The 13,221-nt window shown below is 36.6% G+C and overlaps 1 protein-coding gene across 3 annotated transcripts in view; it reads left to right on the top strand.

Moving 5' to 3' along the window:
• Window positions 1-11,089, top strand: part of LOC129279378 (autophagy-related protein 16-1-like) — a 32,403-nt gene extending 21,314 nt beyond the window's left edge. For all 3 annotated transcript variants that reach the window (XM_064110848.1, XM_064110849.1, XM_064110847.1), the window contains 6 exons: window positions 760-902; window positions 2,079-2,199; window positions 2,990-3,104; window positions 5,644-5,793; window positions 8,737-8,883; window positions 9,264-11,089. In XM_064110848.1, the coding sequence (XP_063966918.1) occupies window positions 760-902; window positions 2,079-2,199; window positions 2,990-3,104; window positions 5,644-5,793; window positions 8,737-8,883; window positions 9,264-9,357 (770 nt within the window). In that variant the 3' untranslated portion in view covers window positions 9,358-11,089. The remainder of the gene's footprint in view (window positions 1-759; window positions 903-2,078; window positions 2,200-2,989; window positions 3,105-5,643; window positions 5,794-8,736; window positions 8,884-9,263) is intronic.
• Window positions 11,090-13,221: the final 2,132 nt, after the last annotated feature.

Below are 13,221 nucleotides of genomic sequence, written 5' to 3'. Positions count from 1 at the left end.
AGAAATACATAAGAAATTGCAAAAAACAATATAATACATAAGAAAATGATTTGATATCGCAATTTTTTTCATGTACACTTGCTAAGAACACCACCAAGAGTTTCTATACCAAAAAGTAGAACATTTGGAGCTTTATTTAGGGAGTTGGAGGAAAAAGTATGATTTTGCATACTAATTACGCATAAATTAGCATAATCACTTAATAGCGATTCACATGAAATAAATTACTATACAATTTTGTAGATTATGTCCTAGGCAACCCGTGTGCCAATTTTCGGCGCGGTCGACGGCCGAGATCTCAAGGGGAGGGCCTGGGAGGCCCCCCCCCCCCCCCCGGCAATATGAACTCCCAAAATACCCCGGCCTAGATAGGGTTAAAGCAAACAGTGAAATGCGTTTTTTCATGTAATATATTCCATTGCACTGCATGCCTCAGGTTGCAATGTTGACAAAAAACAAGTATTAATTTGCAAGGATCCTTTATTGATAATCTCAAAGAAATTTACTGAGCCTATATCATCCCATCGCATGGCATTAATCTTCTAATGACTGTTAATGGTGGGTAATTCATGTAATATAAAAGTAACTGGAAATGTCCACCTCATTAGGATGAAAAGAAAGTGTACATGTAGCTAAATACAGCAAAGACTGAAAGTATACTTTCTTTATATACAAATTCCAAGAAATAAAGGGTGAGTCGTTTAGTTTCTGTTTCACGAATTGTGCTTTGATAACTATATTAATTGGTTCTGTTTTCAGATTCTTGTCAAAATCGAGGTGTACTTCTCGGGAGCAACCTTGCGGTGACGTGTATCGACTTCGATGATCAAGAGCAGCTCATTCTTGGGGCAGCCAACGACTGCGCTATCAGGATATGGGGGACGCATGATCATAGGTTACGGGTAAGTTTGGAATGTTGGAATGAAACTGTGACCTGAAAAGAAATTTATCTTTATCATTATCATCATCATCAAAGAAATTATATATTTGGAACCATCCCCCACCCTGTCTGGAAAAGAAAAAATAATACTATTCCTTGAATGCTTGAGCAGTTAATCAGGGTAGCCATGCTAAAGCCGGGGTAATGGTATGCAGCACATGATATTAAGCGGTATATAAATGTTGCATATTATTCAGACCTGCCAACCAGTACATTTTAGCCGTATTTAGTACGTTTTTTCTTTGAAAAATATGTTTTTTGTTTTTTTTAAATAATTTTTTATTTTATTTATTATTATTATTTTTTTTTACTTACTCATAATTTATTGATAAAAATAATCTCTGTATGTCTCTATTTCATAAAACGTACACAAATATTGTTATTAGATCAATGTAATTTCAGGTAACTTGTTTTTTTTTTTAATCATTTTGTTGAAACCAGGGTGAAGATATACATGTTTTAATGGGTTTTTTTTTCATCTGCAAGAGCAGTGCGCATTTTAGCTTGTATGCAGCTTGAGCGCCGCGATGAGCGAGTGCGCCAAGCATTTTATTATGAAATACACTTTTTTTGGTAAAAATACATTTTTTTAAATCACAGAATACAGTTTTTCATTCCCAGAGGTTGGCAGGTCTGATTATTACTACATTGTACTAATGATAGCTGGATTTATACAGCACTTTTTACAGAGGATGCAAAGCACAAATAACATTATCCCTGCTTTAGTTTGAGCTGCTACTTAATTCCAGTGTTTGGTACATTCAAGGAATAAATCCTGCCAGGTACTCATTTACCTCACCTGGGTTAAGTGGAGCACAATATGGATAAATTACTTGGATTCAAACCCACAACCCTCTTTTTAAAAGACAAAAATTTGAACTAATTGACCACAATGCAACTGATGAAAGTCATTCCATCGACTTATTATTGATGTTTATATTTTGTTACCACATTTTCGCTCGCCTTGTTGTAATACATGTACTAAGAATATGTGATTGCATCACTTCATAAAGTTTTACATCACAATTTTGGAATTTCAAATAATTTTACATCTCTGATATGACACTATGCTAATTTTGGGTTTCTTTCCATGTCTGTCCTTTATATTGATTATTCTGTTTTATTTTCCCTTTTCAAGCAAACGTTAACGGGCCATAGCAATAAAGTTTTAGCTGCAAAATTCCTCAGCGATCCCAACAAGTTTGTTTCTGGAAGCCATGACAGGACACTCAAGATTTGGGATCTCAAAAGTAGAGCATGTAAGTTTTCTAGTTTGAGTGCATACAAATTATGCGCTTTCTCCACTCCCTTGGGATCATTCCAGCAAGAAATACATTTTATATATTGTATTTTACACAAGCTTTTGCATAGTTCAAATGTTATATAACATGTAATTCAGATTTAGGATCTCAGAGGTAGAGTATTTGAGTTTTCTAGATTGTATAATACAATGTATGCACTTTCTCCACTCCCTGGGGAGCATTCCATCAAGAAATAATTTTTTATATTGTATTGACACAAGATTTTGCTTAGTTCGAATTTTATATTAATTTAGATTTCGAATCTCACAAGTAGAGCATGTGGGTTTTCTAGCATGCCTGCAAACAATGTACATGTATGCACTTTCTCCACTTCCTGGGGAGCATTCCACCAAGAATTTATTTTTCTATTGTCATTGGTCACCTTATTTGACTTGTTTCTAATGTTATAGTTACTTACTTCAGCTGTGCTGATAAACCCTGTATTCTCTCTTTGAAGTTATATTTTGATCGCTCGTATTTAATGTAAAACTTACAAAATCAGGAAATATTTACATATACATGTATAGTATGATGAAGTTATCAAAATAAAGTAATATATGAAATACTTATTGTATCTTGGTTGGTAAGACCTTTTATCTAGCATTGGGGTACATTTATTTATTTTGTAGACCAGAATAGAAAAAAATTGACCCCTGCATGTATCACATGTGATATTCCCCTGATAGTATTACCCACCTCACCTGTTTTTGTTTGATATCAATATCTATGTTGTTTCTAAACATCCCAGGTACACGAACAATGTTCGCAGGTTCCATGTGCAACGATCTAGTAACAAGTGATGGTGCCGGCACCAATATTATCAGCGGTCATGTCGACAAAAAGATCAGGTTCTGGGATGCAAGGTTTGTATCGTGAAGCTAGAGAAGCTTGTTTAGTATTTTAAAACAAAATGCACCAATATTTATACAGTATTCAGATGTGTCCCAACAAAATACCCTAATATGCTGATAAACATGTTTTACATGCATCAACTGTAATCCTCCTCCCCCTCCCCCCAAACCTGTGTGGATGATAATAATGCACCTTAGAATAGATTATATCTAGATGCTTATTGATGTTATTATAATGACTCCATGATTTTATTATTATGTCATGGGTCATATTATTTTTGTTCTTTTTATAAGAATTAATTTCATGGCTTTGTCCATTCAACTTTAGACAAAAATAAATTAGCTCTAAATATAGAAGCATTTGATTGGGCCGCAGCTTTTTATAGCCATACAATAATGAAAGGTCTCCTGTATCTTAGATTTTTGTCATAAACTCATTTTCTTGTTGACTATATAGACAAATGTTGCTGAGTATATGAACTTTTAACATCATATCTAAACGAGACTAAATTCTTTACAAAAAATGTAAAAAAATTGATTATTTCTGTAGCAGGGATGGTTACAATGCTTTTTTTTATAGAATCAAGAATCTCCTTTGTGAATGCAATGATTTCATAATGAAGAATTTTATTCTCATGTGATTGAGATTTGCAATTCATGTTCCCGAAGGATTTAATTTAATAATAAATAATAATAATATAGGATTTGTATAGCGCACGTCTCCACCTTGCTAGGTGCTCAAGGCGCTCCTACAGCTAAGCTAGTCTACCGATTCCGGGGTGCACAGCTTTTTGAGGAATTACTTCCTGCTGGTACCCATTTACCTCACCTGGGTTGAGTGCAGCACAATGTGGGTAAATTTCTTGCTGAAGGAGAACACGCCATGGCTTGGAATCGAACCCACGTCTTTCAGATTGAAAGACGAGAGTCTTAACCACTAGACCATGACGCCCCCACACAACTGATATTGATATTGAAAACTGATATTCATCTGTCAACTGCATATCGATTGACAGATATCTACTAGGATGTTCCTTTCCAACATTCCAACATGGTGAAATTCACAATATGATTGACAGGTGGCCTGATTTAATAAACACCTTTGTTGATTTGCGTCGTGTTTACACTTAATCGGCATTTGAATCGGCTCGCGGTTCTGAACCGCGAGCCGATTCAGCATCGGCTTTTTCATAGCGTGTAAACGCGAGCAACTTGAATCGGCTCGCGGTTCAGAACCGGCAATTTGCACCACCAAAGTAGTAGGTTCTGAACCGCGAGCCGATGCAGAATCGGCTTTTTTACTTCGTGTAAACAGAAAGCCGATTCTGCACCAGCAATTTGTGCGCATTTCAATTAATTTACCATTGTGACGTAATTGTAAGCGCACTGATCCAGCGTTGTCTTTATTATGACGTATATTGTAGGTATGCGTATCATTTCAGATTTTTGCTGTAACAACGTGTAAACGCAATCCAAATGCCGATTCTGCATCGGCATTTGGTTCAGAACCAAATGCCGATTAAGTGTAAACACGGTATTGGAATGCATGATGTTCATTACAGGATCGTTGATTTCAGTAATGTACATCATTCCTTCCACAGTTGGTCAACCCTTTGAACTTGCTTCTTTGAATGTAGTTCAGTTCACTGAAAGGTCATCATATATTCTTAAATAGATTTAAGGATCGTGTTGACAAATCTGATCGTAAAATCCAATTTGTTAAGATAAGGGGGTGGTGCAAGAAGATATTTACAATCAATTGTAATTCAATTAAAAAATGGTTTATTAAAACATGTCTCGCAGCCAAAGGCTGAATAAAAACATGTGTACAATGTACAGTAACGTGTGTGTGTGTATTTGAGTTTTGTCAGACGTGTATCAATCAGATATGATTATTTACGTCTGGGACCGACCTTTAACGTCACCATCCGAAAGACATGACCAGGGCTCGAACCTCTGCATCAATTTGTAACTTCCCCACAGCTTGGATTACAGGCACACGCCACAACGCCCAGAATGATATTTAAAGTATATACATGAAATTATATAAATTGAATACAGTTACTTCTTATTATAATACAAGGAAATAAATTGTTGAAAATAAAAAACTTGTACATAAATTGTATTGAACATTATAAATATTCAGTAGACAAATTTTAACCACTACATTAAAGATGAATATTGAAGATATTCTGTTGCAATTTTACAATTGATCAGTTACAGTAGTAGCAAATCAGATTATACTGTTCGTTTAAGAAATAGTTTAGCAATCAGTTGAAAAATTTGCAATTAATTGCTAGATGTATGATTGATTTAGGTACTGAAAATCGACTTGCTATTAATTGCAAGTTTCTTGCTATGCCCCATTAGATTCTTATCATAGTTTTATGATGATACATTAAAAACTCCTCTTTATTGAATGGGCCTATCCCTTTTTTCACATTGATTTGGTCATTGTTATCACTGGTAGCAGTATCCTTACCATGGTCGCCATTATTGTTATCTTTATCATCATCATCATTTGTAGAACTTGTTTCATTTTCTTCTAAAGATCAAATGCAAGAACAAAAGAGATCCAACTCAATGGTAAGGTGACCTCACTTGACCTTTCACCCGACCGGCAATTCTTATTATCTTGTACGAGAGAGGACACATTAAAGATTGTAGATCTTCGCATGTATCAAGTTATCACGTCCTGTAGGTAAGTACCGTAAGTAACGGTGTATTAACCGCACCTTTTTCTCGGCGGGACAGAATCAAAAGTCGGGGGTGCGGTTTATACAAGGTGATAGGTCTGAGCCAAGCCAATCTCAGCCCGATACCACTACCAGTTTACAACTCGCGTCGGGTGGCCGAGCGTAGCCGCTTGGGGCAATGCCGTTTAGAGGGGCATGAGCCGCGGGTATAAAAGGGAAGCAACTATGACTACCGGTATCTACCGTTAATGTTCCTCAAAGTTAGATTACGCTAACAAACGCACCTACCTTCTTAAAACTGACATTTTGAATGGTGTGACTTTGTCTTTGTTGTCATTTATTAGTCAACGCGGCAAAGTTCAGACGCTAATCGACAATCGACCGAACAGCACGGTGCGGCTAGCCGAATAAGACACGCATATATGTAATGTTTATCGCAACGTCAACGTAAGCTGGCGCTTTACCTTTCTGTGGCTGTTATAATGTTTGACAAATTATTGGTATTATTTGACAATTTTGTGCCATGAGGAGGGAGGTAAACGGAAGAAAGTTTCTTTCATTTCTCTCTATCATCCATCTTAAAATCAATCTTCCATCCCCATCTTCATTCCTTCTGACTTTCTATTTTTTTATATTATTATTATTCATTTTATTCCCGCCCAGAGCTCCCATTGAAAATACGGTATACCGGCACTAGCATTTTTTTCCCTATTTGCTGTCTGTAAGATACCGCCACACACGTACTGAGAACTACCGGTAGTGGTTCAAAGCAGACAAGAAAAACACCTGAACAAAATCGCAAATTTCTCGTATCTTGAACCTTTCCATATTCCCTTGTCTGAAATTCATGTCAAGAAATTGAATGCTAGACAGAATTCTGAAAGCAAAAGTGGGGCTGTGATGCAGGAAATATGGTATGAACGATCTTCTCGAATGGGTGAGCCCCATGTTGATGCTGGTATTGGTACTTGCAATGAACACCGGTACCATATCATATGTGTGTGTGTGAGGTGAGTGTGTAGTTGGCCAATAATGTCGGCAATTTGCAGATAAGTGACGAAGCGCTGATTTCCCATCATTTTTGTCTCGCCTGCATAGCAGAGCGAGACTATAGGCGCCGCTTTTCCGACGGCGGCGGCGTCAACATCAAATCTTAACCTAAGGTTAAGTTTTTGAAATGACATCATAACTTAGAAAGTATATGGACCTAGTTCATGAAACTTGGACATAAGGTTAATCAAGTATTACTGAACATCCTGCCTGAGTTTCAGGTCACATGACCAAGGTCAAAGGTCATTTAGGGTCAATGAACTTAGACCATGTTGGGAAAATTATTTTCAAAATCTTAACCGAAGGTTAAGTTTTTGAAATGACATCATAACTTAGAAAGTATATGGACCTAGTTCATGAAACTTGGGCATAAGGTTAATCAAGTATTAGTGAACATCCTGCTCGAGTTTCAGGTCACATGACCAAGGTCAAAGGTAATTTAGGGTCAATGAACTTTGGTCAAGTTGGGGGTATTTGTTGAATTACTATCATAACTTTGAAAATTTATGGATCTAGTCCATGAAACTTGGACATAAGGTTAATCAAGTATTAGTGAACATCCTGCCTGAGTTTCAGGTCACATGACCATGGTCAATGGTCATTTAAGGTCAATGAACTTTGGCCGTGTTGGGGGTATATGTTAAATTACCATCCTAGCTCTGAAAGTTTATGGATCTAGTTCATAAAACTTGGACATAAGAGTAATCAAGTATCACTGAACATCCTGTACGAGTTTCAGGTCACATGACCATGGTCAAAGGTCATTAAAGGTCAATGAACTTTGGCCGTGTTGGGGGTATTTGTTGAGTTACCATCCTAACTGTGAAAGTTTATGGATCTAGTTCATAAAACTTGGGATATACAATGTAAGAGTAATCAAGCATCACTGAACATCCCCTGTGAGTTTCAGGTCACAAAACCAAGTCAAAGGTCAGTTAAGGTCAATAAACTTAGGCCATGTTGGGGTAATTGTTGAAGTGCCATCATAACTTTGAAAGTTTATGGATAGAGTGAATGAAATGTGGACATGGGTGTAGTTGACAGTCTTAAGTCTCCGTTCAAATGTCATTTATGGTCAATGAACGTGGTATTATGTCATTATATGAATGATGTTTTTGTGAATGATTATTTTATAGTAGTTTTCAAAGTTAGCACTGCTATATTAAATTGCGTAATGCAGGCGAGACTGCCAGAGGCGTTTCACTTGTTTACCAGTAATACTTTGATATTTTTTTTTACATTTTTGGTTCTTTACTCTTTCTTAAATACGCATATTAGAGATAGAAAGTCAGTTTAAATGACTTTTTTTTTTGATGATTTTTTTTTTTTTTTTTTTTTTTTTTCATCCGAAAATGGGGGGGGGGGGGGGGGTGCAGTTAATACACGGGTGCGGTTAATACACCGTTACTTACGGTATGTTATGGGATGAATTCAATTGCCAAATGTATGATTATTTTCATAAATCACGTTTTGTTGATAAAAGAAGGGAAATAATCATAACAATGAGCCCTGATTACCTGTTCTAAATGGACATGATACTAAGCAACATCAAAATGAATTCAGTATGGTAATATACTGAAACAAACATATCACATGATACAGGGCAACATCAAATGAATACAGTGCAGTAGTATATTGAAACAGAGATCAAACAAGAGATATGCACGTATCAAATGATCCAAGTAGATTTATAATAAAATAATGAGAGGGAAAAAAATTGTGCTTAACTTCAGTTTTTTAACTGATTTTTTAAATGAATTCACAATTGTACTTTATTACTAAAATATAGAAGTAATGTGAATATAAGGCTTGGTTTGGGTTATATCAGATTATGTTCATGCAGTACATGTATGTTTAGACTGTCATTAATGCCAAGGCTTCTTTAATTTCTATCATAGTGCGGAAGGCTTCAATGTGGGGTGTGACTATACCAGAGCGGCCTTCAGCCCTGACGGTGAATACGTGACGGCGGGCTCACAAGATGGATCAATATTCTACTGGAAGGCAAAGAGCGGAGAGATAGAGAAACAGATCAAGGATCACAAGTGAGTATTGCCTCCTCAAATTGGCAACTTGGGTCATGTGATATGTGATGTCATAGTCGTGGATGCTGTCCTTGTGTTATTGCAATGAAAATTGAATCTCTAATTGTGGTATGACTTGTTCAATCAAAATTTTTTTTTGGGGGGGGGGGTGAGGGGGAGGGGATGGGATTATGGGATAAATTATAAATAATTTATTGGATTGCTTTAACTCATAGAATACTAGAAATATTCTACTCGCTAGGGCCAATATTTGACTCATCTTTTATTTGTGGAATATCTCTGATATTCCATTCTGAGCCATCCAATGTAATATGAATATCTTGCTGAAAGAAATTTACTATGGATATGTTGATGTGTTATTTCTCTTTTCACTATGACAGGGGACCAGTGATATGTGTTTCATGGCATCCGTCCGGCAGGCAACTCATCAGCTGCGATAGAGCCAAGAATGTCATACTCTGGGCCGACTTTTGATAGGAACTGAACTAGTCCAGGATCTGGACTGACTTTTGATTGGAACATGACCTGGTCCAGGATCTGGACTGTCTTTTGATTGGAATAGGACCTGATCCAGGATCTGCACTGACTTTTGATAGGAACAGCTCCAAGATTTGGGCCGACTTTTGATAGGATCAGGACCTGGTCAAGGATCTGTGTCAAGTCCATTCATCAGAACGATTTGTCTTTCAGGTGTAGCAATATCCATTCACCACCGCTTATGGAAGAGAAATTTGACAAAGCTTCGACCCGTCCAAGACTCTTATACATTGGGCCAACATTCACTGAGAGCGAAAATAGGTCCAGCTCCTGTTCCAAGATACTGTACCTTTGGGCCAAATTCAGATTCTTATATAGCAATTCATTATTGACCACAGACCTAATTTATACTGCTATTTTCTGATCTGAGGATACTGTATGTCTATAATACTGAATCAAGGCAAACTTCACAGGACCCTGAAATGAAATACAACTCCATAAATAAAAAAATTTAATTTCAACAAATAAGAAGGGCACAGTAAGGACTTGCGTATCATCGTTAATTTGTGTATAAAATATAATTCTTGTTGCAATGAACCACAATGTCCTGCATCTGTCCATTCTACTTAAGCTGAATATCAGGCTTTCTGATCCAGTGTAATGATGCTGTCTCTGATCTATGGTCAGTCCTCTTATTGCAATGAGTAGGGTATCAGATGACATGCACCCCAAATTCATGACAAAAAGTGAGAATATCACCAATCCTACATGTACAATCTCACAAAAATTATTTTAAAAAGCAACTTTCTTTCGGAGTAGAGCACTGGTTAGAATTAGTTTTAACCACGCCTCTCTAAACAGTCAATATTTAGGTCTTAACCAAAACTGTTATGTTGCCCTCATCCGACCCGCGGTAAAATGTGAAAAAAAAACAGGGTCGCTATTTTTCATATATTATTTTCAGCAGACCAAAAATAAACAAACGTAATGGATATTTAAAGAAAAAGTCGTATTTGAGCAAAGAATTTGTTCAACTTTGTATTCAGTGGATTAAAAAAGTACTTTGATGTGACAAAATGTGTGGCAGGGAGATAATTATTGCTTCAGGCGATTTCTCCCCTGAACTGCTAAAAAACCCTGGAAAAGGAAAAAAAAAGTAGCCCTGCCATATCCCCATTCGCTGCAATATTGGAGCTTATCCAATGTAGCAGATTTATGCAGTAGGTTGGGAAATATGCAGCTTTCATAGAAAGTCCATAGGAGGGCAAGGTAGTTTTGTGAAAAATCACCTTTGAAGCATTTTCAATAATAGGGAAATTTTAAGGGTATCAAGGCCATCGAAGTGGGCACCTATAAAAGCAATTAAATTCATCGCCTTCGGTCAACGCTAGCCCTGGGAATATGTAAATTGTCATTTAGTTTAGATTTTTCTCTCAAGTGCTATGAATGGACTATTTGTCTTAAAATCTTAAAGGGACTTTGCATGACAGGAGGAGAGTGCTTTGAAAGTTTTCAGTATTATGTGCAAATTATAGAGCATAAATTTGAGTACTTTATTTAGCAAGTATATTATATTTACTTCCTTCAAAATTAGTATTTATATAGCGACTTTCAATTCGTATTATTCTTGAGTAATTTGCAAAGGAATTTTCCTTTCATGAGTTTTGCATATTTTTGCACAATTTTCAGTATTAGAATGAGAATTACCAGTGGCAGATCTTTTTGTGTGAAAAAAAAAATTGGCAACGAAAACTCCTCATAGAGTTAGCACTATGGCTCTTGAATTTGTTTCAAAAACAATATCAGGGGCAGCGGAACGGTTTTCAAAGTGGGGGGGGGGGGGGGCTGACCATGCAAAAAATCACAATCATACGGTCATTTTTTGTCTCACCTGCATAGCAGAGTGAGACTATAGGCGCCGCTTTTCCGACGGCGGCGGCGACGGCGGCGGCGGCGTCAACACCAAATCTTAACCTGAGGTTAAGTTTTTGAAATGACAGCATAACTTAGAAAGTATATGGACCTAGTTCATGAAACTTGGCCATAAGGTTAATCAAGTATTACTAAACATCCTGCCTGAGTTTCATGTCACATGACCAAGGTCAAAGGTCATTTAGGGTCAATGAACTTAGACCATGTTGGGGGAATCAACATCAAAATCTTAACCTAAGGTTAAGTTTTTGAAATGTCATCATAACTTAGAAAATATATGGACCTAGTTCATGAAACTTATACATAAGGTTAATCAAGTATCACTGAACATCCTGCATGAGTTTCACATCACATGACCAAGGTCAAAGGTCATTTAGGGTCAATGAACTTTGGCCGAATTGGGGGTATCTGTTGAATTACCATCATAACTTTGAAAGTTTATGGATCTGATTCATGAAACTTGGACATAATAGTAATCAAGTATTACTGAACATCCTGTGCAAGTTTCAGGTCACATGATCTAGGTCAAAGGTCATTTAGGGTCAATGAACTTTGGCCAAATTGGGGTATTTGTTGAATTACAGCCATAAATTTGAAAGTGTGTTGGTCTAGTTCATAAAACTTGGACATAATAGTAATCAAGTATCACTGAACATCCTGTGCGAGTTTCAGGTCACATGATCAAGGTCAAAGGTCATGTAAGGTCAAAGAACTTTGGCCACGTTGGGGGTATTTGTTGAATTGCCATCATATCTCTATAAGTGTATTGGTCTAGTTCATAAAACGTGGAAATAAGAGTAACCAAGTATCACTGAACATCTTGTGCGAGTTATAGTAGTTTTCAAAATCAGCACTGCTGCTATATTGAATCGCGTGATGCAGGTGAGACGGCCAGAGGCATTCCACTTGTTACTTTTTGTACACGGTTTTGGAAAAAAGTGGGGAGCTGAAGCCCCCACAGCCCCCCACCCCCCTGCTTACGCGGCCCCTGAATATAGTTTTGTAATCAATTTTGGGCAATGATATTAAACCCACCAAATGATAGTAAAATACTATTTGAACTACATGTATTGAATGAATTAACAAAATCCTGGTTTTAGGAAAGGCAAACATTTTTTGTCATCATGGAATCTACTGGTACTGCATATATGCAAAGAACAATTTGCAAATTCATTATTTTTTTTCTATTTCAGAAATAGACATGTTTTTCACCAGGAAAGTGATCCATTTGATACTGTAATTTTCTTTGTGCATTTCTTATCATCGCAGTACTATAAGTTTTTTGGAAGATTTGATTTTGTACAAATTTCATATATGTATATATATATTTTTGAACCATATTTGTAGTACGGATCTTTTCTCTTTTGTAGGCCTCCATGAATTTCTTATATGAAAATCACTGTTTTTGTGAATTTTAGAAAAGGATTTTTATGCTTATAATTTCTTGTGACTAGGGGCGGTATTCTGAGGTCATTTTATCTTTAAGATATTTTATTTTGGAAATAAAATTGGTATTCTGAGATAACATTTTATCTCTCAGATAAAATATGAAATTTATCTTAGATAGGGCTTCCTTGCTCTCTATCCATTTTTGTTAGTCAATAGCACAACCCCTGGTTGGTGTTTCATAAAGCTGTTTGTAAGTTAAGAGCGACTTTAAGAAATACCGGTGATCCTTTTTTACACGCTAAACAATCGCCAATAAACATTTAATGGTGAATATCATTTACCACATGAAAGGATCACCAGTCGTTCTTAAAGTCACTCTTAACTTACTAACAGCTTTATGAAACAGCCCCCAGGCCTCATTCCAGCTCTTCCATCCATTGGTGTTTCTTTCCTTCTCTACAGTTCTCCGCCATGTTCTTTTTGGTCTACCCCTATTTAGATTTCCTTCTGGTTTCCATGTTAGAGCAGTGTAACAATGAT

The sequence above is a fragment of the Lytechinus pictus genome, chromosome 16, assembly GCF_037042905.1.
Source record: "Lytechinus pictus isolate F3 Inbred chromosome 16, Lp3.0, whole genome shotgun sequence".
NCBI lineage: Eukaryota > Metazoa > Echinodermata > Echinoidea > Temnopleuroida > Toxopneustidae > Lytechinus > Lytechinus pictus.
The sequence above is the reverse complement of the archived record's forward strand: the minus strand, read 5'-3'. Positions and strand labels throughout refer to the sequence as shown.